Source organism: Nymphalis io, chromosome 15 (genome assembly GCF_905147045.1).
Source record: "Nymphalis io chromosome 15, ilAglIoxx1.1, whole genome shotgun sequence".
Lineage (NCBI taxonomy): Eukaryota > Metazoa > Arthropoda > Insecta > Lepidoptera > Nymphalidae > Nymphalis > Nymphalis io.
In genome coordinates, this window is record NC_065902.1 from 7,023,093 (window position 1) to 7,036,269 (window position 13,177).

Genomic DNA, 13,177 nt, shown 5'->3' on the forward strand with positions numbered 1-13,177 from the left:
CGCCACGGAACATTATTGTTCGCTTTTATTTTATTTTTTTAAACCTTAATTTTTATTATGGTCTTGTCATTTACGGGTTTTTGTTATTTACCGTTGCGAAAAACTACGACCTGCTGACATTAATATAGTAGTAAGTACAGTTGTGTTGAAAAATCTATTGTGAAATATAGAAAAACTTTTAAAACCTTTGCAATCGGCCTATATACATTTAAGTATTAGCTAATGTAAGTAAATATACGTTTATTAATATTTATATCTTAATTACAGTAATATATAACATTTTCAACAAATTCGTGCACGTGATATTTGAATATTACAATTCCATCTGCTGGTAAGTGGTAATCACTGCACCTATTGTGTATTATGTTGTTTAGTGTGTACCACCTATTTACCTGGTGGTAGGGCTTTGTGCAAGCCCGTCTGGGTATGTACCACCCACTCATCAGATATTCTACCGCAAAACCAACCTTGGGAACTAAGATAGTCCCTTGTGTCTGTAATTACACTAGCTCACTCACTGAATATCTGATAAGTGTCCTACCACTGGTAAGAACTTATGTTGAACTTGATGTTTATTACTTAACATAGGATTTGGTTATGTAACAGATTAGAACATAAGGCGTTATTTTTTATTTATTTTCAAATTCAGAAAAAAAATATCTTTGTTATATTTAAATTAGGTCTGGGTAAAACGATGTAAGCTACATTGCAATTTTATGTTTATTTTTCGTGTATTGCTTGGCGGTGAAGAAAAACATCGCAAGGAAATTCTCGTACATATGTATGTACTACCACATTGGAACAGTATGATGACATTACTCTCAAATCTTCACCTCAAGAGTAGAGAGAGGCCTGTGCCCACGAGTCAAATGTTTACATAATGTGTATTTTTTTATTTTATGAGCCATAGAATCAGTTTCAAAATAAAATTTACACAACCATTTGTATTTGCTATCTTAAAATTCATTTATAATTTGACTTAAACAAATGTGCAAAAAAAAATTTGAGCAAAAAAAGATACGGGCATTTCTCGTTCCGGACGGAGGGATGAATTTTTTTTAACCCGTTGGAAGCCGACGCGAAACAAATGGACCATTTTACTAGAGTAATAGCATACTTAGATATACTTGTGTACATAGTTATATGCAGATTGTAACAATTCGCATTTCTTCGTAATAATTTATTAAAGATACCGTTGACTTAACAATTAATGATACATAGAACTCGTTAATGCTACCTGATAGTAAGTTGTCAACTTCTCACATAGACCACGCCACGGATTACACCTTTAGTACTCTCTCAATTACGGTATCTAAGATGTTGTTCCCCTTGTGCATGTAATTACACTGGCACACTCAACCCTCAAATCGAGGGAGCCAGTGTAATTAAGTGAGTGAGCCACACGGGACAAAAGATCTTAATTCCCAAGGTTGGTGGCGCATTGGCGATGTAAGCGATGGTTAACATTTCTTTCAATGCCAATGTCTATGGGCATTGGTGACCACTTACCATCAGGTGGCCCATTTGCTCATCCGCCTACCTATTATATAAAAAAAGTTTAGGCTTCAGTAAGAGACAATATCGATATTACACGTAATTATTAGTGAAATTGAATTTAAAAATACATGTAAAGTCAATTCTTCGTGCGCTTTAACTCGCTAGTGAATACGATACGAAAACAACGCCTATTGCTAGTCGATGTGAAACTGGAATACGAATAACAAAACAAAACCAACGCTCGTGTATTTTGCATTGAATATTACTTTGGTGCGTATTCAATGCTCGTTTTCATAAAGGATCAAAGGATCGTATACCATATACAATGATGCCAACTAATAATGTATGTGTATGTATGTTTTTTTTTTAATTTTACGTTGCCACAGATAAATAGTCTAGACATGTTAAAATGAAGGCCAAATAAGTGACAGTTTAATATTTCTGTTTTTCAGTTAAATGAAGAGATAAACAACAATACAAATTCTGATAAATAAATAGTTGTTTTTCATTGTTCACTGTATTTTTGTTGTAGTTCTTACAACCCCAGTGGAAGTCATTTGTGTTTATATTGGCCCTTAATGAATTTATTTGCTTTTGTGCCTTTCATTATTATTTTTTTATTTTAATATAGCTGTCTTATCTATTTTTTTTCATTATAATCTTTATTAGTTTTTTTCATTTACTATGTATTCATATAGCTACTTTTTTAATCAGTAAAAAACTTACTCCTTTAAGGAGAAATGTTTCAAATGTTTATTCGAAAAGCACCAGCTCATCATTTCCATCGGGACATACTTCATAATATTATGTATGAGTACGTTAGTATGCTATTTGAAAATTACATTTTTTAATATTTAATGTTCTTGCTTATTATTTAACGCTCAAAATATAGCATTTCAATAACACAGGGTAATCGTTGGGCTTTATCCTTAAAGAACATAATTGAGACATCGTGAAAGATCCATTATTTGTATTAGTTTTCTCTGAAAAGCAATCGATATTGTCTTAACAAATTCGCTCTTGAGACGTGACTACCAAAAAAGGCTTAGAACCCCAATTTGAAAAATATAACAAACGTTCTATATTTCAATTTACGTAAAAGCCTTTATTTATAAAGTATTTCAAATAATAATTCACAAGCTTACACAAGTTCGTAATCGTTTCTTTTAGGCCCTCGCGAAGTCTGAGATAAAATGGTGTGACATATTTTTTTAAAAAACTTGTTCATTTTATAACCTTGAGGTAGACGAGTGATTTGATATATTTCTTGCACATTTTTATATGTACCAGGAAGGCAGAGGATTTTGCCTGATGATAAGTCACCTCTGTTTACATTGAATCTATTTCTTATACCGTCAACATTACCTATTTAGGAACTAAGATATTTAAGAGTACAAGAGGTAATCCTCTTGTACTCGTAATAGGACTGTCTCAGATTATTATCGCTTCAACACCAAATATAAAAATATAAATCTTTAGTGTATTGTAAAAATATTACTCGTAATATATAACATGATTATACTTTATTTTTCTGTTTTAACATCGAACGCCAACATCGTAGAGCTTGTAACTGTCTACGCTAATATTAATTTATTTAAACTGAAATGAATAGCAAAAATTTTACTTTAGTAGAAAATTATACATTTTTAGTATGGCAACACCAAAAGTTTTGAAATTATGTTTTTAAATTTAATGTGTTATGTTATGTTTTTATCTAAATAACTTTAGAAATAAAAATGTGTTATGTATCGTTATATGAATTATAATGTATTATTATTATAATTGCATATCCATGGCAACATACACGTTGAAAGATACACTAAAAATTTAATTGCGTTTTCAATAAATAATTATATTATTATTAAAGAGTTTCAGAACACATTTCGATTCTTGATTTCATCACTAATTTATACAATATAAATATCTAATTGTAGTAAAATATCAAAGAATTATCATTATTTGATTTGCATCTACGCAAATTCTATTTTCATTTCAAATGTTAACGTACGAATTTAATTCGTAATGACAAGCAGCTGAAACAAATTAACGACTATGTAAAAACAGTCAGGTTGCACGTATTACCAAACAAAGACTAACGGCGTTAATTATGTGTAAACTGTAGAGTTGTGCTTACATACGCAACATGGGATAGGCTGACGTGTGTGTGATTAAGGTATTATAAGTACTTTATAAGCTTCTTAACTTATAAGTTATTTTTAAAAATAATGTGGCCACCGCAGGACGCGTAATTGATGGGTAAATATTCAGTAATTAATATATTTCTTGGTTGCTCGCACACCCAAGGGAGTTGTTGAGATGAGGAGGCATGACGGCATATTTTATTGGTGGTAGGGCTTTATGCAAGTCCGTCTGGGTAGGTCAGCACCTACTCATCAGATATTCTACTGCTTAGCAGCAATACTTGGTATTGTTGCATTCCGGTTTAAAGGATAAGGGAGCCAGTTTAACTACAGGCACAAGGAATATAACATACTGTCTCAAAAATAATCCTGAATATTGATATTAAATATACGTAAAAGTTTATGAAAATACACGAATCTTTGCTATTTTCCTCTCAACGGTTTTGTATGAAATTTTGAATAGAGCTAGCTTATACACCTGCACTCTTCCCTCCTACGCGGGCGTAGGTGCGTTCATAAACTAGTTAGATATCATTTTATTAGTGCCAAAATGACATAGTAGAGAAATCACTAGAAAAGCTGTAAACTTAAGCAAAGACCGTGGGTTCGAATCCGGCAATTACGTCACTGAGTTTTTACAAAAAAAAATTATAAATTGGTGGGTGGGTTGGTGGTATGGAATACCCGATGGAAAGTGGTCACGACCGCTCAGACACTGGCTATGTATTATTGGTATTATTGGGTACTTTAAAATTTTGAAGAATATATTCGTTAAACATATTTGTCAAATTTTCAACTTCATAATTCGAATTCGTAAATCCAATTAATAAAAATAAAAGAATAGAATATTTATAAAAATATAATTCTTATTTTCATAAACCAGTTAAAATTATTGCAAAGTACTCAAATATTAATTATAAAAATATTTTTATCAAAAAAATATTCCAATTTATTGTTTTTCTTTTTAAATGTCAAAATCAACATTCAAAACAATGTAATTTAATGTGAAAAAATATTTTTTATTATATTTTACCTGTTATGAATAAAATAAAAATATTATCTATGCTTATATAAACTTCTTCAAGCCTTACAAAGACAAAGGCACCCACTTATGTCGAGAGTTATTATGAGTTAGAGACAAAAGCTTAACTAAAGTAGACAGTATTTTCTTTTTTTCCGTCTTCAAGTAACTTTTTTTTAAATAACAAAGCGCAGAAATCATCTTGTGACATGATTAATACAGATTTATATTTAGTTCTCTCTAAATTTCAAGTACGCATATAATTGTGTTATAACAATTACCATAAAAAGGCTCTAGAATATTCTATAGCAAATTTTCAACGTATACTATTATTATTGTTAAAACACCTTAGATGGCTAAGATGCTAAGGTAATAATAATTAAAGCTACAGTTTTATATATTGGTGATGTGCCTTAACACTAGTGTCGCGGTCATGACTCGTGTACCTATAGGACTAGTGATTTAAGCCCAAGATTTGACTTTGACTCTTTAATTTAGCCCAATGATTAAAGCATGTGAGTCTGAATTGATAGATTGCAGGGACAAGCCCAACCTCTAGTTTTTACGTAATAAGCAAGTTTGTATTTATAAGCCATCGCATGGTTAGCGGTGCGACATGTGTATTCACCTGCGTTCAATTAGAAATAAGCTACAAACATTCTGCCCGACAGCTTAAAAACGAGGCCTTAACCCAGCAGTGTTACATTTCACAGGCTGTTACTTTATTATTTTTTATGTATGATTTCAATTTATCAATAAATTACTTTATTTCAAGTCAGCCTTGACAAGAGATACTTTTCAATGGTCATTAAATAAGACTTAATTAAATAAAAAGTTACTTCTTATTTAGAATTAATTCTTTACCATGAAAAAACTCAGTAATTACGCTTTTTAACTATTTACATAGTATTGTTATATTAATAATACACAAATAAATTTACACATTCCGCAAGAAAATCAACAAATCTAACTCAACAAATATTACAGTCATTAATTTAAGCAATATGAACTAATTAAGCAACACAAAAAATATTAAAGTAACTCAACGTCAAAATTTTTATTTAACACAGAAGCATTACACTTAATTGATTAAAATGTAGCCTAAACATAAATATAACGACAATACATATTTTTAATTGAATATCTGAACCAAAAAGCTAACTCGTTGGCATTGTCATAACACTCAATTGCTTATTTGAAAGCAGCTACTACACATACGAGCCCACGTTTAGAAACAATAAAGAACGTTAAAGGATGCCGTGTCAGATTACATTGGTTCGAAAACGACACGGTAAACTTAACACCTTATTAAACGGTACGCGGGTTTTTTGTTAATTGTAGCCACATTTCTGGCTAATGACTACGTACGTGGGAACGATAAAAGCGAAAGCTCGTTTTCACCTACCACTGTAATTAAAGGTGGTTTATTGTTCACATGAGTTTTTGAGTGTTTAGAATGGACGATGGATTTCGTTCTGAATCGTTTGTTTTCTGGTTTATGGATTTTTCATGTAAGGGTATTTCTGTTTTTATTATATATTCTGCTTATTCAAGCAATTTCCAATAGGCAATATTTTCGTTAAGTATATTATTTACTTAGACAATAATATTTCTTAGAATTGAAACGATAACCTTATTTTAATTATATTTGTTGTACAAAATAATTATTGTTGGAGAAAAAAAATCACTTCGATATATTTCTTTTCAGACAGGTACCACTGGCAGTGTTGGATTTTTGATAATCAAACTATAAATATTAAATAAAAAGGCGTCTGTGATTTTTAAATAACAGCCTCTTTATTAGTTAATATGGCAATTTGAAAGTTAACTTAAATCAAAACAACTATTCGTTTTATTTTTGTCTGCCTGTGTGTTTGTTCAGGCTAATTTTCAAAATAAATATACATTTAAAATTGATATAAAAATTTATTGAACTCTCAAATTATGATAAATGTATACTTTATTTAAGAAATATATATTTGTACATATACTTTCAGTCGTATTTATCTGAAGAGTTTTGCTAGTAAATTATAAAGCTGGAGAATTTGTAACGAATAAATCTCAGGAGCTTTCAGTCTGATTCAAAACAAGTTTGATAAAGATATAGGGAAATATGAAAGTATATTACTACAGCTACGACTTAAAGAGCGGCGGTAAGCATACATTTCAATCGACTTGGAAAACTAATTAATTTATATGGACTTATTTATACGTATATGAAAATTTATTTCATAGTTTGATTTAGATTCCTTCTCGATATGAAACTCTTTTAATAATTCTCAAAGGAAATAAACTTCAGACTTATCAATATGGACAGTGAAATGCAAAAGAAAAGTTTATATTACTTGGACGCAGGGTCTTACAGTTTTCGACAGTTATTAGATGATAAAATAATGGTGTAAACTTTTCGAACGTGACAAAGAAAACGGTGAGATACGTTTATCTAAGGTTTAAGTGGTAACTTTTGTTCACTTTCTCAGATTATGTTATACGTAAAAAAAGTATTCATTTTATGAAATGTTATTATAAAATATTTTTTCCAAGTTTGTTTTAAGGTTATTTTGTATTAGTATTTAAACCAGCTACTAAAGAATGTATAGTGATGGTAGTATTTATGTTAAATGTACTCGCAAGTACCTTATTTTATTACAAATTTGAAGATCTATCGCGTCGTCGTGTCGCGATTGAATGAGCAATATCCTTCTGACTAAAGCAATACTTCCATCATTGTGATTGACCTTAATATTGAATGGAATGGAAAGTTAAATCAATTTAATATGACTCTATAACATTTATTTTAAAGTATAAGACAGTTCATGTTTCCTTTTTTTTATAGTATATGTAGGCGGACGAGCAAATGGCCCACCTGATGGTAGATGGCCCATTTGCCAACCACCGCCCATAGTAACACATTAACATTGTAAGAAGTGTTCACCACCGCTTACATCGCCAATGTGCCACCAATCTTGGGAACTAAGATATTGTGCCCCTTGTGCCTGTAATTACACTGGCTCTCTTTTTTTCTTTTCAAACTGGAACACAACAATACCAAGTACTGCTGTTTTGCGATTTAGAATATCTGATGAGTGGGTGGTACCTACCCAGACGAGGTTACACTAAGTCAGTAACCAGTAAAAAAACCTAATTTATATTATAATTTTCTATAAAGAAAAAATAAAGTTTAACATTTACAACAATATATATTTTTTATTCATATTTTGAATCTAACATTATTGAAATAGATTTAAGAAATATAGAAGTAATGACAGAACAAAGAATGCAATTATACAGCTTTAACAGATGTCCATTGACGGCACAAAGAGAAAAAAAACACCAAAAAAAAATCATATTTATATATATATATAGAATTTGAAGTAATATCAAAAGTCAAAAGATAATGAAGTAAAGCCATCACATCTGCCATCTTTCGAAACGACGCTGTCCCCTCAAGAGAATCGTGGAAACCGAGAATAATCTAGTTCTTTCAATCTCCTTTGTAAGGACATCTGCGCGGTCTTTTGTGTAAGACAATTATCATTCCGGACGTTTCTGGCATAAAAACGCATTTAAAGACTGCAAAGAAACGACGCTAGCTGTGCCCCGTTCTTAATTAGGTGTTTTAGAGCTGTTATTTTAGTTATACGATTGGGGAAATAGACTAGTTGGACAATTTTTCTCCTTTTTTTAGATATATTAATATTAAGATAGTGCTGTGTTCGCTTAAATTACTGAACAAGTTGTATAATATATAGTATAAAGTTTCAATTCAATAGAATGAATGAATGAATGAAGTGTGACCGCATAGAATGCGAATTAAATCAAGCCTTTATATTTAAGCTAAGGAAATCTTTAATTATGCCATATTTTACCACATGTGTTTCCACCAACCCACTTTAGAACAGCGTGGTGGAAAAAACTCTAAACTATCTCCTTAATTAAATACGAGAGGACAACTTAGCCCAGTTGTGAGACATTTACAGGCTCTTACGTTACTTTATTATTTTTAAAATATATACTAATAAAAAATGTATATAATTAAATATCCTTTAAAAAAAAAAATCCCTTGCTACATGAAGGACGACTTGACTCAGATGGAAGGATGGCTCAGAAGCGTTATATTATAAGTTTATTTTTAACACTTCCCAAATTCAGACGCCGAGATGGTCTAGTGGTTAGAACGCGTGAATCTTAACCGATGATCGTGGGTTCAAACCCGAGTAAGCACCACTGAATTTTCATGTGCTAAATTGTGATTATAATTCTTCTCGTGCTTGACGGTGAAGGAAAATATCGTGAGGAAACTTACATGTGTCTAATTTCATTGAAATTCTGCCACATGTGTATTCTACCAACTCGCATTGAAGCAGCGTAGTGGAATAAGCTCCAAACCTTCTCCTCAAAAGGGAGAGGAGTCCCTAGCCCAGCACATTAACAGGCTGTTACTGTAATGTACTGTAATTTTAGAACTAGGGTATAAATCAGAAAATAATAATATGGACAGTATCCAAGATCATATATGTTTCGTATAACATCGATTATTCAACAAAGATTTCATTGAATGCCAAAAAATAATTATAACTTCTTTATACCGGTCCGCAAAACTTTAATCTAATGTATTTTGGCAAAGTTTTCGTAAACATTTATGAATATTACATTCAAGTCGTGGCGAAGCAGCCAAGTATATTCAACTGTCATAACTATTAAAGTAAACTCCTGATGTTTATTTTTGATAGTTTTATCAAAATATGTATTTTTATTGGAACAAAACAGTGGAGAGGACGTATTAACGGATTGAATTGTGTGGTGAAATATTGATTTTTATAGTCAGTAAGTCTAGCGATTATTTAATTATAAATATTATTATTTCTGGTAAAAAAAAAAAAAAAATTTTATGCTTCGAAGGTTACGCTTTAAGCCGTGTCTTCTTATATACGTCATAATCTTAAATTTTTTAATACACATTTGATTATATTGTTTTACATTTGATTAATATTATATAAAAAAAGTTGCAAATATTATACAATACTAGCAGTTTTATCATAAAATTTTAATACCTTATAGTGAAATCACAAACTAATTTCGCGTGCGCATTCAAATTTGAAATCGTTTAATAAGCAAGTCCAGTGAACTTAATTAAAATAATCTTATTTGATGTTTCTGTTTTGTATTTGTCAGAATATTTTAGGCAAATTTATTTTGTAATTATTTGGAAAAGTACCCATTTTGTACCTACTATATGATTCATTCGAATGGGACTTATATTTTCATAGATCTATGACGTAATGCATTAAATTAAAAAATACAAATTAATATAAAAATAATGTTTGTCATAACAATATTGTATTATCATTAGCCCTTAAATTATCTTCTAAATTTCAAATTAATCGATTGAGTTGGCTGGTGATAAGTGCGGTGGAATTGAAGATGTATTTCAACATCTTCAAGGTTTGAAATTAAATGACAACTTGTAAATGTTCTTATCTTTTCCTAATTCTATTATAATAGTTTAGTTGTAACATCCATATTTTATTTTATTTTAATAAGATTTTAACAGAGAACTGTAGCTGCTGGTAAAAAGATTAAAATTGTAAATAAGATTTATTCGTTTATCCAAGTTAATTTATTCGTTTTAAATTCATTGACATTGGAATCTAATGTAAATTTAAAATAATGAGGTAGGCGGTCAAATGATAAGTGGTTCTCACCATCCGATAGGCTGTGGTGATTAGCCAAATTGACATTGGCACTGTAACGAATATTACAACTCCTCACTCTTATCGTACCAATCAAGTGTTAAATAATTATAAAATGTGCTCTTATGCTCTTTATGTCACGACGTTACAAATATTTTTCGTCATTTAATAAAATACACATTTACTTATAAACAAATAATAAATGTTTTAATCACTTCAGCAAAATTAAACAATTTCCAACCAATTATACTAACAGAGTAATACAATCAAATCCCAGAGAATTAGGTCTCTTAGTCTCACGTGAATTAAAAGCCTTCTCTTCTAATGAGGAGGTTTTTGGACGTAAGCCCACAGTCGTGCTGTGAAAAGCAAAACATTTTACAACAATAAGTACTCGTATATTATAGTCAGCCATATATTTTACTTTTATTATTTAAATTACAGTTTTATATTGTTTTTTGTTATTTTTATTTATTTATTTTTAAATTATAGTTTTTACTTTGTCTATCTATAAGTACGTGAATATTCAATGTCAATATTGAAAGTAGGCATTTGAATACGATTTTTTTCTTAATTTAAAACATTTACAAACATTTAGCGTGGATATTTTATTGATTATTTTATCTAACCGCTACTAAGAGTTTGATTTACTATATGATAACTATGCTATACTATATACTATTAGTATAATTAATTCGGTACAAGGACCATAACATTGCGCTGGATCAATATAATAGCTTACACGACTTATAATGTATTATCAATTAAAAATACTATTACTTACGTGAACATGCTTTCGGCTCGTCGCTCTTGTCACCACAGTCGTCCTCCCCATTACAGAACTTATCAAGCGATATACACTGGCCCGTATCACAGAGCAGTTCACTCAACCTACACGGACTAGCGGCGTTCCTTGTCAGTTTCGCTTTTTTAACAACAACCATACTTATATCTGAATCTAAATTATCTTCATTGAAATCCTCATTTAAATCCTGAGGACTACAGAGCTTTAACGATAATAACACAATCATGAACAATATAGTTCTGTTATTTGATATTTCGTAGAAACTTTTTATTAAATTCATTTTTAATATATAACAACACATTCCTCACAACATCATCTAAGACGTTCCCATTTTCACTTGATACCTGAAACAATAATAATTAATTAATTAGCAATTTTAAAACGGTAGCTTTAATCATTAATTACTATATCTTTACATAAAAATAATGTGTATATATGAAAACAACTTAACTTTTAAGTTGTTATTTTTTTTTAAATTATATGAATCTTGTGAGTATTAAATTTAACTACTTAATACTTTATACATGCCGTTTCTTGGAACTGGTCCGTTTTTAATAAATACAAATCTGTTTTTTACGATAAGATGTAATTTAAAAAGTTCTCATTTAAGTTGGGTTATAATTTTATTTAGAATATTTCGTTTTGCAACATTTAATTTTTTGTGGTAATAAGTAAGGCACTTTAATAAATCCGGAGTTCCAGTTTCCAAGAAAATAAGAAAAGTAAGATACTAAAGCAATTTCTAAAATCTCGATATTGTATTCAAAATATGAATTATAAGTATATTTTATGTAATACAGGAGGTACATAGCAATAGGTTTCTTATTCTTGTAGTTACACTCACTCAACCTTCAAACCGGAACACAACAACATTAAGTTTGGTTATGACATTAATTTGGCTGTTTGACGGTAAAATATGCTAGTACCTACCCAGACAGGCTTGCACAAAGCCGTACCACAAAATGATCAGACACGTTTCACTAAAACATTGCATTTATAACGATGCGCTCAAATAATTTTAATAATTGTGTAATTTAACGTTGTTTGTATGTAGCTAAACTGTGACAGTTAGGTGATCGGACATGACAAATTATAGGGGACGTCAGTGACCCGGCTCCCGAAAACAATTAACCATAGTTAATCCCCATTAATCGCAGGACCAACTGATGCGTAGTAAAGCTGGCTCGTTTAAAATTAACTTTTCCATTAAGCCTGTTGCGCTACCAATGGACTGTATCGTGGCTCGGCTTATGGAGGCTTTAAATATTTAATAAAGTACGGCACTAATGTTTATGACATGCTCGTAAGTACAGATCTGATATAAGAATTACCGAAAGGAAATACATTTCGATAATATTATATAAACGATCTTATTAGCTTCATATTTATTGTTACTTTTTATTATTCTCATTGCTATAAAGCAACTGTCGGTGTTAATGCTTTACATAATAATATGTTGTCTTCTTCTTTCAAACGTCAGCTTACTGATGGCAGAAAGAGAGAAATAATTAACTATTTACTAAACATTTATTATTAAACCAGATACAATATTTTCAAACGAAGTGATTGTGTCTTTCAACTTTAAAAAAAAAATCTATCATTGTTAATCTGATGAACTATTCAATCTTAAATGAAATGTGGACAAAGGCATTAAAATTTTCTAGAATAGACGATAATAAAACCGGTTCATTGGTTTGAATAAAATTTGAGACGTAAATGATTACACCCTTGAACTAATATAACGACAAAGGCCTAAATAAAATGTAAGACTTCAAATATAGAACACAAAAAAGAAAATTGTCACGTTTAAAAAAATATATTGAGGTTTTTGTCAATTCCAACGCACATAATGAATATAATATTAAATACGTAACGATGTACGATTTCTCCAATAAAATTGTAAAGCATCCATTTCAAAAAAAGTTCATATTATAAACTTGGATATCCTCGGCGTCAATCTTAAGTCTAATCATATAAACATTTTTTTATATATTAGGCAGTATTGCACCGGATGTAATGA

The 13,177-nt window shown here is 30.2% G+C and overlaps 1 protein-coding gene across 1 annotated transcript in view; it reads right to left on the minus strand.

The window, feature by feature from the left end:
- The window catches only part of LOC126773734 (uncharacterized), a 68,404-nt gene that overhangs the window by 18,520 nt on the left and 36,707 nt on the right, over positions 1-13,177 (minus strand). The window contains exon 2 of the mRNA XM_050494843.1: positions 11,137-11,501. Within this exon, the coding sequence (XP_050350800.1) occupies positions 11,137-11,458 (322 nt within the window). The 5' untranslated portion in view covers positions 11,459-11,501. The remainder of the gene's footprint in view (positions 1-11,136; positions 11,502-13,177) is intronic.